The sequence below is a fragment of the Pseudophryne corroboree genome, chromosome 6 (assembly GCF_028390025.1).
Source record: "Pseudophryne corroboree isolate aPseCor3 chromosome 6, aPseCor3.hap2, whole genome shotgun sequence".
Taxonomy (NCBI): Eukaryota; Metazoa; Chordata; class Amphibia; order Anura; family Myobatrachidae; genus Pseudophryne; species Pseudophryne corroboree.
The window spans coordinates 307,274,361-307,287,522 of NC_086449.1; the positions used below are offsets into that span (position 1 = coordinate 307,274,361).

At 44.2% G+C, this 13,162-nt stretch overlaps 1 protein-coding gene across 1 annotated transcript in view; it reads right to left on the reverse strand.

Moving 5' to 3' along the window:
- Positions 1 to 13,162, reverse strand: part of ADAL (adenosine deaminase like) — a 65,776-nt gene that overhangs the window by 9,181 nt on the left and 43,433 nt on the right. Inside the window, exons 8-9 of the mRNA XM_063926217.1 lie at positions 4,926 to 5,052; positions 286 to 386 (exon numbers count right to left, since the gene is read on the reverse strand). Of these exons, the coding sequence (XP_063782287.1) occupies positions 286 to 386; positions 4,926 to 5,052 (228 nt within the window). The remainder of the gene's footprint in view (positions 1 to 285; positions 387 to 4,925; positions 5,053 to 13,162) is intronic.

The window sequence follows — 13,162 nt, forward strand, 5'->3', positions numbered from 1 at the left end:
TGAACTTGAACAAGCATAATAACATTATGAGTTCAAGTCAATTAGCAGCGAGGGGGGCAAATAACTGCTGAAACGGTGTAGAAATGCCGGCAATAGCACCGCAACTCCCCCTACTACCCCCTTGCGGCACAATCTTGCAGAGTTTTGTATGCAGTTGTGAGACCCAATATGTCAGGACATAGCTGATATCCCAATTTATTGAACTATAACTTCTTTACATGCACTGCTTATTGTTACCAATTAATAGATTCCTTAGAAGATAGCAGAGCAGTATCAGATGCTTACGCATAGCACAGATGGATGACCAAGGTTGTACCAGAATCCAAAATGATGCTTGTCATACGAGGGGACAGTCTGTCCTTTGACATTTGAAGTCAAGCAGAGCTCTAAATAGAGATCACATACATTATTATTATTGAACATGAGATACAGAACATGAAATATAAAAACATCTGGATAGTTAGTCTTATTATTTTACAATTATGAATTAATAGGGACTTGGCTTTTTTTCATTGCTAAGAATTCCAAATAAACCTGCATACCGTTAGTCACTGTTGCGTGTGACAAAAACCATTTGCATGCAACATCCAAGTCACTGGTTACTACCTCAGCAAGGCTGACTCATTTTTCAGGATAAAAGAAGGACAAATCCTCCTTCATTATAACCTTGGATATATAAATAGTGTACAGCACTGTGCCATAGAATGACATCAGGCCAATCAAAGCTTGGCTGATTTGACAGTCCTTGATCCATCCAAAGACGCACTAAATGGCACACTACAAAGATGTACTCAGAAGATGCACAACGTCCCCCATATGACACGCCTCTCTAGGTCATCTGACTTTGTGCTCAGTTCATTTGTTTGCCTGGAGGATTGCCACCTAGCAACAGTGAGTTACTGTAGCATCCCGATTACCGGTACTGAAACAAGGTAAGGTGCAAAACTTTCACTTAGCTTCTCCCTACAGAGGAAGATGGGTCTGAGCGTCAGCTAAGTTAATGATCATGAGATCACTCAAGCAGATATGGCACTAGGGGGTGTGCACTGCACCCAGGTGTCACCCTCCGATGTGGTGACATCTAAATGCCGGCTCCTCCTCAGTGATTGGGAACCAAGTGCTGCAGAATGACATTATTCTGCATTGCCCCATTCCAGTCACTGAGTAGGAGCCCCCAGAGCAGGGAGTCTCTCTGGGGGCTGCCCAGCATCTCCAGGAGTGCAGGCACGTCCCCTTTCTGTGATGCCACACTTCTTTTTGGTTGCATGCAGGGGGTGGTCTCTATTTGGAGCACCAGGTGTCACAGACACTTGTGACTCTACTGTGCTCAAGCCCACACCTCAGGCACATTTTTAGCTAGTGTAGCATACCCTCCAACTGTACCTTTTTGGCAGGTACGGTACCTTTTTTATGGTCTGTACCTGTCAAAAAGGGCTCTGTACCGATTTTTGACTCTCCAAATTAACATTGAAAGTATAGGAAAGGGGGCGTGACAACGCCCATTTTACCCGTGGCCACGCCACCTTTCCTAATTTGTACCGGTTTTCATGTGTAAAATGTTGGCGGGTATGGTGTAGGACAGTGGTTTCCAAACTGTGTGCCTAGGCACCCTGGGGTGCCTCAGGACACTTGCAGGGGTGCCTTGGATTGGTGGTCCAGGACCAATTTAAATTATTTATGATCAATGTAACAGGCAAAACCAGTGCTGGTGGCTGACAGTCATAAAATATGTGGACAAACAGAAGCAAATCCTGTCCCACACCACACAACTGACCCTAAGGATGACAAACACAATATACTTCATTTAGTATTTATTCTAAATCTCTCAATAAAAAAAACTTTTGGCCTAGGGGTGCTGTGAAAAAAATTCTGATACTCTAGGGCGCCGTGATTCAAAAAAGTTTGGGAACCACTGGTGTTGGAGATGGAAAACTATGGGGTCTATGTACTAAGCCTTGGAAAGAGATAAAGTGGATGGAGATAAACTGACAACCAACCATCTACTAACGGTCATTTTTCAAACACAGCCAGTTATATGTCAGTTAGGAGCTGATTGGCTGGTACTTTATCACCGTTTACTTTATCTCTACAAGTATTGTATACAGGGAGGCTCTACAGCAACATCCTGAACTGCTGTACATATGAAATACACGTGGGCAAACCCGTGGGTAGAATCTAGTGTACTTATAAGTTTGTTCAGTGCATAATGAGCAACCCATGTTTGAGTGTCAAATACAAATATAGTAACAAAGGACCTTATTCAATAAGGATTGCAGTTTCTGCTAAAAAGCAGTTGCAGCGCGATCAAATAGTTGCCGCCCAGAAATTAAGAAAAAACCGCCCATTGCAGAAATTGCGAATGCATCACAATATGCGGGCTGTTTGCAGAACCACACGCAATTACTGGAACATTGAAGAATTTTCCTATCTGCACCAGGCAAGGTCGTCCACAATTCTTGCAACACAAGAGGCTGGAAGTGGTCTTCGTTGACATCAGAGGCCCTCCTTAAAAATGCCTGGGCACGCCTGCGTTTTTTCAGACACACAAAAAATGGCAGGTTTCTTCCCAGAAACGCCAGCTTCCTGTCAGTCAAACAGCAGCTGCATTGCGATCACGATGTGTACGCAATTTCTGTCACTACTACTCACACTTACGCAATGCGAATGCTGCGCATGCGCAGTCGTTCTATAATCAGCCACTTTGCAATTCGCAAATTTTGCAATCCAACCTGAATGAGGTCCAAAGTTTTCAAAGTTGATAATCTGCAGTGGTTGCCCTGGGAAACCATGGAAACACACAATCCTCACTTGTAGCAAACTACTACTTACCACTATCTTTAAATATTCTCTGTGAAAAGTAACATACAGGGTGGTATTCAATTCTTTTCACCCCCTTCCACACCCATTCTGTTACTGATGATGGGCGTGGTATAATCATTTCAGCTCGCTACCACATGGGTAGCGAGGGCTCCCAACCCATTACGCAGCTAAACCTGATTAGTATGGGTGCGATATGTGCGATAACGGGGATCACTTTAGAAAGAAGATTGGGTGTGATATATCATTTGAATACCGCCCACAAGGGGTAATTCCAAGTTGATCGCAGCAGGAAATTTTTTAGCAGTTGGGCAAAACCATATGCACTGCAGGGGGGGGCAGATATAACATTTGCAGAGAGAGTTAGATTTGGATGTTTTTTTTTGTTTCTGTGCAGGGTAAATACTGGCTGCTTTATTTTTACACTGCAAATTAGATTGCAGATTGAACTCACCCCACCCAAATCTATCTCTCTCTGCACGTTATATCTGCCCCCCTGCAGTGCACATGGTTTTGCCCAACTGCTAAAAAATTTCCTGCTGCGATCAACTTGGAATCAGGCCCACAGTGTCTACTCTCCAACGAAATGCTCACAACCTGCCATCTGTACATACTAAATGGGGAAAAACTAGGGGATTCTGTACTGGAAAAAGATTTAGGTGTTCACATAGCTAACAAACTTTGCAGTGGTACCCAAAGTAGTAGTAAAGCAGCAAAAAAGGCAAACCAGGTGTAAGCATGCATAAAGCGGGTAATTGAGACAAGGGATGAGTGTGTTATACTCCCATTATATAAATCACAAGTGAGGCCCCATCTGGAATACTGTGCACAGTTATGGGCACCATACTACAAAAAGAATATCCTGGAACTAGAAAAGGTTCAGAGACAGGCGACCAAATTGAGTAAGGGGATGGAGACTCTAGAATATAAGGGAAAGGCTTGCTAGGCTAGGCATGTTTACACTGGAAAAAAGGAAAATAGGAGGGGACATGATTAACATTTTAAGGGTCAATACACAGAGCTAGCGGGGGATTCGTTCTTGATAAGATCATCACAAAGGACACGTGGACACCTGCTTAGGTTAGAGGAGATTTTGCACACAGAGATGGAAAGGATTCTTCACAGTAAGGACAATGGGGGTCATTCCGACCCGATCGCTCGCTGCAGTTTATCGCAGCGATCGGGTCAGAACTGCGCATGCGCCGTCGCATGCCAGAGGCAGAGGCGGTCGTTGGGCGGGAGGGGGCGCGGTTAGGCCAATGCAGGCGTGGCCGGACCGTTGGGGGGCGGGCCGCGGTGGCTGCGTGACGTCACACGCAGCTGCTGCGACCCGGGGCAGCAAGGTGGTTCTACTGGCCAGCTGCAGGAGCTGCGCTGGCTGGGAGTAACTCCTGAGATGCAAAGCATCGCTGCTGTGCGATGCTTTTGCATTTCTGCAGGGGGGGGGGGCACTGACATGCGGGGTGGACTAGCCCTGTGATGTGCGTCCCCCCGCATGTCTGAGTGCCTGTTCGTAGCTGTGCCAAATTTAGCACTGCTACGATCAACTCGGAATGACCCCTCCTAATATGTATTTGGAATTCTCTGCCTGAGAGAGTGGTAACGGCATAGTCTGTCATTACTTTTAAGAAGGGACTAGATAAATTCATAATAGATACAGATATACAGTGTTATGGTGGGTAAATCATGCACTACAATAATTAAAACAAAACAATTGACATGATGGCTAAACATTCACCACAGTTAAAATTAGCCTTAAAAATATTACAGTGTAGGAGAGCGCCAACAGGTTGAAATGGATGGACAAATTGTTTTTTTTCAACCTCAGAAACTATGTTACTATGTTATGTTATGTTCACTCCTAACTCATTGTAGCTATTACTGGCCCCCAATATCCTACACTTCATGGAACCATCCAGCGATACTCTGCTTCAGTATAATTATAAAAGACCTTTAAATTACAGGTTTGTTGCTTGAAACCTGGTCCACAGTCTATTTTAGGTACAGTATCTGTTTTAACCAAAAATGCATTTCACTCACAGTGCCCCTGTCAGAATATTAACCTAAAAAAGTTTGGATATAGTTATTAGCATTAGCAGATTCCATACCCATAGGTATTTGTTTTTGTTTCACGTCTTCCACAAGGGCTAGAGAATTACACAGAAAGGTTCCATGCCCAATCCGGTCAGGTGGAATTCCAAGCAGAAGTGCAGTCTCCTCTTCCTGACTCGGCACCTGGAAAAAGTAGGTGTATGAGATAACGGACAGCAAATCTGCAGAAGACCGGAGGTCAAGCTAACGGCACAATCCAAGGACACACTGCACAGCTGTTTAACCAAGCTTTCTTCTCCGAACTCAAAAATCTGAGCAACCATTCCCCATATGCCTAAATACCCTACTCACATCTCAATACAGGATCACTTGCTAGAGTTGTGGGAGACCACGGCCTAACTGTTGCTCACAAACTGCATAATGATCTGAACATATATCATCAAGGGCTCATTTTGGTGGATACATGTGCGGTGATATTTCTACCAATTGGCCAATATCACTTCAAGTATGGCTACCTTTTAAGTAATTTTACTGTTTCAAAGTCTATTTCTTTAAATTAGAATACAAATAAACATCTAATCATGTCTCATGTGGTTGCTGAAAGGAAAATAAAGCTACTTAAAATAAGGATATTTTGTTTTACAATAATGAGGAATTTGGAATGAAAGCTATACTTTAAATCTTTTCCATTACCCTGCTCTATTATTTGGGGAGTACTATACATTTTATACTGGGATTTGTCCCTTTAACATTTAACATTTGTCCCTTTAACAACAACACTTATTTTTTTCAGTTTTATCCTCAGTCAACTTATCATATCACCATTTTGTTTCACTGCGGATGGGCTGGCTGTGATTTATGAATCCAAAACATGGTATATTTTTCTGTCAAGCTACAGATGTGTCCTCTTACAGCTAGCCTCAATACAGGTCCCGTGCAACTCCACTAGCATTGGGCGTCTTTTTTTTTTTTTTTTGCTGATAATGCATCTTAGTCACAATGCGATGCAACTAGGAGGCACCAGGAGCTTGTGCCAATTAATTTGATATGCAACATTTGTATTTTGTGTGTGATTGAGTCTATGGGCCGGTACGTTTTTTAAAGCAGCAAACGTTTACAAGGCAAAACCTGCTTGCTGCTTTAAAAAAATGTATGCGTTCGGCTGGAGTCTCGGAGCTCCGGCCGTCTCGCAAGCCATTACATCCAGCCCTTGATATGAAGCACAATGAAACTTGCCATGGAAAAAAGCCATGACCGCTGCATCGCAGCATTTCATGTGTAGATTCAGAGTCGCACACAGATATAAGTACAAGTGTTGCACTCTAGTCGCATTGCGTTTACGATGCATTTTTAGCAGAGTCTCACGGGACATGGCGTCCTACGAGGGGCTGTTTGGCACAAATGCAGCAAAGATGTATGAGGGCAAATCTGTAGATTTTATGTTGGTTTAATGCTATCAAGGCAAACATTGCTCCAGATCCGAGGCACCAACAGGCTAAAAGCTTTGACTGTTCCCAAGATGCACAGCGCATATATATATAACCCCGCCTCCGTGCACAGGAGCTCAGTTTGTAAGTTGGTGCCTGCAGTGCAAGCTAACAACAGGGAGGGCTGCGCTGGGCAGCCCTGAAAAGACCTTTCAAGTGAAGAAAGAAGACTTCAGGGTCGCAGCATAAGCACTTAAAAGTGCTGTGTGTCATTCTGACACATCATGCTGCGGCTCCCTCACCTCCCAGCGGTGTTGTACACTCCTTCGCCCTGGCTGCCAGGTAACTACAGCGGAGGCTCCGGTTCTCTCATAAGGGCACACACACGCACGCACACCACTGCTCCTCTCCGGGATCGTGTGGCCGCTGAAAGGAGGAGGTAAGAGTGTCCACCAGGCGGGACCTGCTGCAAACCGCGATCTGGCGTGGCCCTTGGGTGGCGGACCGCGAGCGCTGGCGTGGACACTGTGGCCGTGCAGGGACCCCACTAGACCACCAGGGCATGGGCACAGGTCGCTTTTTGCATAAGTCCGTTTCTTTAAGGCCCGCAGTAACAGTGGTGAAGTCCAGCAAGGGGATCTGGCTCTGACCTGTAGCCCCTCCCCCAGCGTGCCATTTACTGCTAATGTTCCCGCCCTGGAGCTGCATCTCTCTCTCTCCCTGTCAGCGTTTGGGCGCCATTACACACACAGCTGCGCTGATCTGGGACTGCTGGGCAATGCCTCCTTTGTAAAGCCACCTGCATCATCAGCGCTGTGCATTTACAGGACACTTAAGTATTCTACATGTCTTTAGACAGTGTTAGTTAAGAACAAGTGCACTTTGTCAGGGTTATTTAGTATAAGTACCCTGTGATATACATCCAGTGTTTACTGTGCATTGCTATATCTATATACCTAATTAGCTTTACTTGTGTAGTGCAGTTACTACAGTATTGCTAGTCCAGAGCAGTTTTATTGTTATCTGTGATAATTTCTGCATTGTACATGTGACTGTGTGTGTGTGCCAATAGCTGCTGTGTGATTTCCATTCCGTGTATCTCACATCTACTGCTATCCCTATATTCTGTAACCTGAAGGGGGCTATGTGCATCAGGGTTTTCATATAATATAGTGTTTTTCACAGGATATACTTTTTTTGGTATTTTCTCTGTGTTTTAGTCACCATTTACCTCTTAAATCCTCCGTGTGTGCTCTGCCTGTAGTCACACTATCCGGGTGGATTTTTATTAGGTATTCTGACTGTTTTTATTGTACTATTCCACCCTACGGTAACGCTTTCATATAATGTCAGGGTGAGGGTTCGGTGGCAGACCCTGCATCTGGCAGTGTTCATGCCCCGGATGTCTCTGAGGAAACTATTGCAGCTGAGGGCTCAGATGCTGGGGGCTGTGTACCCCTTAGTTAGTTTCCTACGTTGGGGGTAACTACTGACCCACCATGGGCTACATTCTCTAATTTACTGACTACGTTGGTAACTAACTAGACTTGCGCCCCCTATGGGACCTCCTGTGCCATTACAGCCACATATTGTCCCTGCTGTAAATCCACCATGGGCAGATGCTCTGTCCTCTCAGTTACAGCAATTAAATCAGTCTTTGGCCAAGCAGAATCCTAACTCTCGCCTGCCCAAGACCAAAGTGTCCTCTAAGCTGGCCCTTACATCTTCACAGTCCACTCATGTTACAGATACTTCATCGGCTGAAGATGGCGCATACACTGATCCCTCAGACACTGACGCAGATGCTTCTGATGGGGAATCCCTGACCCAAGTGGATGTTCCTGACCTCTTGGAGGCTATACGGCTGATTCTTCAAATTGATGATGATGAAGAACCCCCAGCTACCTCTAAGAAACCACATAAGTTTAAGCGTCAGAAGGTTACTAAATTAGTTTTACCACATTCTGACCATTTAGTTGACATACATCAGGAATCCTGGGAATATCCAGGAAAGAAATTCTCTCTGTCTAAGAAAATGCTGGCTCGTTATCGCAGAGTTAAGCAAAAATTGGGAAACACCGCCACCGGTGGACTCACAGGTCGCGCGTCTGGTGGTGTCATCTGCTCTGCCTGTCACTACCGTCACCTCTCTGAAGGAACCGACGGATAAACGTGTGGAGGGTTGCTTGAAGTCTATTTACACTGACTGGAGCTGTGCATAGGCCTACTATTGCGGCCTCTTGGGCTGCTAAAGCTATAGAGGCTTGGGTTCAGAAAGCAGAAGCGGAACTACCGTCTAATTTTCCAGATAATGCAAAACAGTGTCTTTCATACATTGTTACAACCTCTCATTATATTCAGGAGGCGGCATCAGATGCAGGTATCCTAGCGGCCAAAGCATCTACCACGTCTATTCTGGCTCGCCAGATTCTCTGGTTGCGGTCCTGGTCGGTAGATATGGACTCAAAAAAGACCTTGGAGGCTATCCCTTTTAAAGGGAAACATTCTTTTTGGGGAAGATCTCAAGATTGTCGCTGACTTAGCGTCTGCTAAGACTGCATGTCTGCCTAGTACTACTCCTTCGGCCTCAAAAGCTAAGAGTACTTAATTTTGTTCCTTTCGACCTCCAGGTAAAGCAAAGGGTCAGGCGTACCCGAAACAGGCTCGCACTTCCAAATCCACTAAGCCCAAACCGAAACGTGCCTGGGCTGCCGGTCAGCCTGCTGCCAAAACAGACAAGCCTGCTGCATGACGGGGCGGGCCTCCCTCTGGGGAATCCCAGGGTGGGAGGCCAACGTCTACGGTTTGCTCAGGTGTGGCTACAGACCACTTCGGACGCAAGAGTAAGGGAAGTCGTCACTCACGAATACGCCATCTCTTTCAAGAAACATCCCCCTCACCAGTTTTGCTCAACAAACGTCCCTTTGGTTCCGGTGAAAGCAAGGACTCTCCCATCTGGTGGTGCAATCCCTTCTGGACACAGGAGTGGTAGTGCCGGTGCCTCTGGCTCAGAGAGGCAGGGGGTACTATTCAACGCTGTTCCTAGTCCCAAAACCGAATGGATCTTCTCGGCCCATTCTCAACCTCAAGTCAATGAACATTTGTGAAAGTCTCCAAATTCCATATGGAAACTCTTCGCTCTATTGTTCTAGCCTTGGAGCCCATGGACTACTTAGTATCCCTGGACATACAGGATGCTTACCTGCATATACCTATTGCAGTGTTTGCTAATGGCAACCTACATTTTCAATTCCAGGCCTTACCGTTTGGTCTGACCTCGGCTCCTCGAGTTTTCACCAAGGTTATGGCGGTCATGACGGCCCTACTCCGCTGTCAGGGTATCAGGATCCTGCCGTATCTCGACGACTTGTTGATCCTGGCGAATTCTCCAGAGGTTCTCCTTTGTCATCTGGAACTGACAGTCCAAATCCTGCAAGCCCACGGGTAGCTCCTCAACTGGAAGAAATCTTCCCTGGTCTCTGCTCAGAGCATTGTGCACCTGGGAGCACTGTTGGACACCCACAACCAGCGGTTGTTTTTGTCTCTGGAAAATATCCTGAAACTTCAGGATAAGATAAAATGCTTCATCTCTCATGTGTGTAGATACACTCAGCGATGCAAGTACTAGGCCTCATAGGAGTTCTATTTAAGATGGGATGTTGCCCATAGCAACCAATCAGATTACAGGTATTATCTTCTAGAAGATGCTAGATAAATGAGAAGTAAGAATCTGATTGGTTGCTATGGGCAACATCCCATCTTAAATAGAACTCCCGTCTTAGTAAATTTACCCCATGGTGTCTGCTTTCAACATGGTGGAGTACGCTCAATTTCATTCCCGCCCTCTACAGAGGTTAATTCTCTCCGAGTGGGACGGCCTGCCTCACCAGATCAGGTCTCACATGATATCCTTGACTTCAGAGGTCCGTCTGTCACTGACTTGGTGGCTCCAACAACTGAGCAGGGGTAATCCATTCTGGATCTCCAACTGGGTCCTTCTGACGACGGACACCAGTCTGTGAGGTTGGTGCGCGGTGTTAGAGCAACACTCTCTTCAGGGTCGGACCAGAGAGAAATCTCTCCTCCTGATAAACATTCTGGAATTTTGGCCAGTGTTAAATTCCTTGACACTGGCCCTGCCTCTGGTACAGAACAGGCCTGTTCAAGTACAGTCGGACAATGCCACCACGGTGGCGTACATAAATCATCAAGGCGGCACCCGAAGCCGCAAAGCCATGATGGAAGTGTCAAAGATTCTTCGTTGGGTGGAACGCCATCTGCCAGCCCTATCGGCAGTGTTCATTCCAGGGATCCTGAACTGGGAAGCGGACGTCCTCAGTCGTCAGGACGTACACGCCGGAGAGTGGAGCCTTCATCCAGTGGTCTGTCAACTCCTCGTGGAACAGTGGGGTCTACCAGATGTAGAGAAATAAGAATAACTGCGCTGTTGCCGGGATTTAAGTGTTTTAGCTGCCCTGAATAAAAATAAACAAGTCAAACAGATACTAAAACAAGGCGCTTGTGACAATGTGTGTGCTGTTTTGCAACAATTTAAATGTTGCAACACTGTAGTGCAATACCTGTAAAAAGAAAAGGATTAGTAATGTTTACAGCTCCTTTAGTGATTATTTCCAGTCCTGCCGGATTATTTTATATGAAACCGGCTCCTTATCCCATAAAGATATTTGTACGGGGTGACGGTGACCCTATCTTTCCCTATACTACCCACCTTGTATATAGCAGCGGTGGGGACGAGGTCCTTATTCCAAGCGGTAAGATGAGTGTTTCTTCGTGACCGCTGTATATCTTTGATCCGTCTTCAATGTCCCGTGCTTTGCTGCGACGGCTGCCCTGAATTCCGGCTTGTGAAACGGAGAGGAGAGGAGACTGATGATTTCCTCTGTGTGCTCCGTCTCCAGTACACCGTGTCTTGCTGTTACCGGCGCTCGGAATCCCGGCTATTGGGACGGACGGGAGGGATGTTTCTTCTGTGCACTCTTGTGGGGTTAAGAGTGCCTGGACTGGTTTAGCTTCCAACGCGTTTCGGACTGCACGTCCTTTATCGAGGATGTCACTGGTTTAGCCTATCTTCTTATTTATATAAAAAACTTTATTGAGTAATTGGTAAAAACGGGGTAGTCCCTCCCCGGAAGTGATGTAAAAAAAAAAAAGGGTGGTTTACACATGGCCCAGTTAAAAGAATCAGGTATTGCACTATAAAGATGTTGCACTTATAAAAAGTATTGCACTTATAAAAAAATATATAATAAAAAATGTTTTAAATGAATGTTCAATTAGAAGGAAAAAATTATTTTATAAGTATATAATTTTCTAAAAAATTTATATGTTTTTTGTTTCTTATTATTTTTTTATTTTTTTTTAAAAACATTAAGTTCTATGTCCACATTGAGTCCTGCTGGTTGAAGTGTCTGTAAGTTGAAGATCCATTCCGTTTCTTTCTTTTTCAGTGAATCAGAAATATTTCCTCCTCTCCAAAAAGGTTGAATTTTTTGGATTCCTATGAATTTTAATTCACTGGGATTTTTGTTATGATAGTCCAAAAAATGTTTTGAAACACTGTGTGTTTGTAATCTTTTTTTTATGTTGTTTATGTGTTCCATAATTCGAGTTTTTAATTTTCTTTTAGTCTGTCCTACATATTGTAGATGACAAGGGCATTCCAGTAGGTATATAACACCTTCTGTGTTGCAACTGATGGCATCTCTTATTTTGTATTGTTTTTTTGTGACATGAGATATGAATAGTTTTTCTGGACGTGTAGATGTGTTATTGGTGGTTTTACAAGCCGAACAGTTTAAACAAAAGCTGTGTCCCTCATTCCTCACTGTTCTTTTATTTGTTATAGTGGAGGGTATATAGCTTTTGGTCAATTCTTGTTTGAGGTTTCTTGCTCTTCTGTATATTACTTTCGGCTTCTCCGGTAGGAATTCTGCAAGCTGTGTGTCCAATTTTAATATCGGCCAATGTTTATGTAAGATTTTTTCAAAACAATGATGTTGGCTGTTATACTGAGTGATAAAAGCCATTTGAAATTCGTTCGATTCCTGTTTTAATTTGTATTGTATTAGATCTTTTCTTTCTATGCCTCCAAGTTTTTCTATTTCTTGTTGAAGGGTTGTGTCTTTATATCCTTTTTCCGTAAATTGCTGTTTTAATTGATCTACTTGTATCTTGTAATCTTCCTCTTTCGAGCAGTTCCTTTTCATGCGTCTAAATTGGCCTCCAGGGATATTCTTGGTCCAATTTCTGTGGTGATTGCTGTTTACTGGGAGAATGCTATTGCTGCTCACATTTTTTCTATGGGTCCTTGTGTGCAAATTGTTCTGAGATATGAAGATTTCTAAATCCAGGTATACTACCATTTCTTTGCTGAATGTGGAGGTAAATTCCAAGCCATATTCATTCTTCTCCATGTGTTCTAAGAAGTTTAGTAAGTTTTCTTCAGTCCCATTCCAGATAAACAGTAAGTCATCTATGTATCTTTTCCAGATGATGAGATTCTCTTTATAGGGATTGTTTTTCCAAATGTTTTCTTCCTCCCATCTTGCGACAAAGAGATTTGCATAACTTGGTGCCATTGAAGAACCCATCGCTGTCCCTTTTACTTGATTGAAGAAGACGCCTTCATTCCAGAAGTAGTTCTTATGTAGAATAAATTCTATACTGCTCATTATGAAATTAATCTGTGCATTTTTTAGATTGGTGCTGGTAGATAGAAAATGCCGGGTGGCTTCTTGTCCGATGTCATGGGAAATACAAGTGTAAAGGGATTTAACATCACATGTGCATAATATATAGTTCTCATTCCATTCCATATCTTTAATGAGCTGGAGTACTGCCATTGA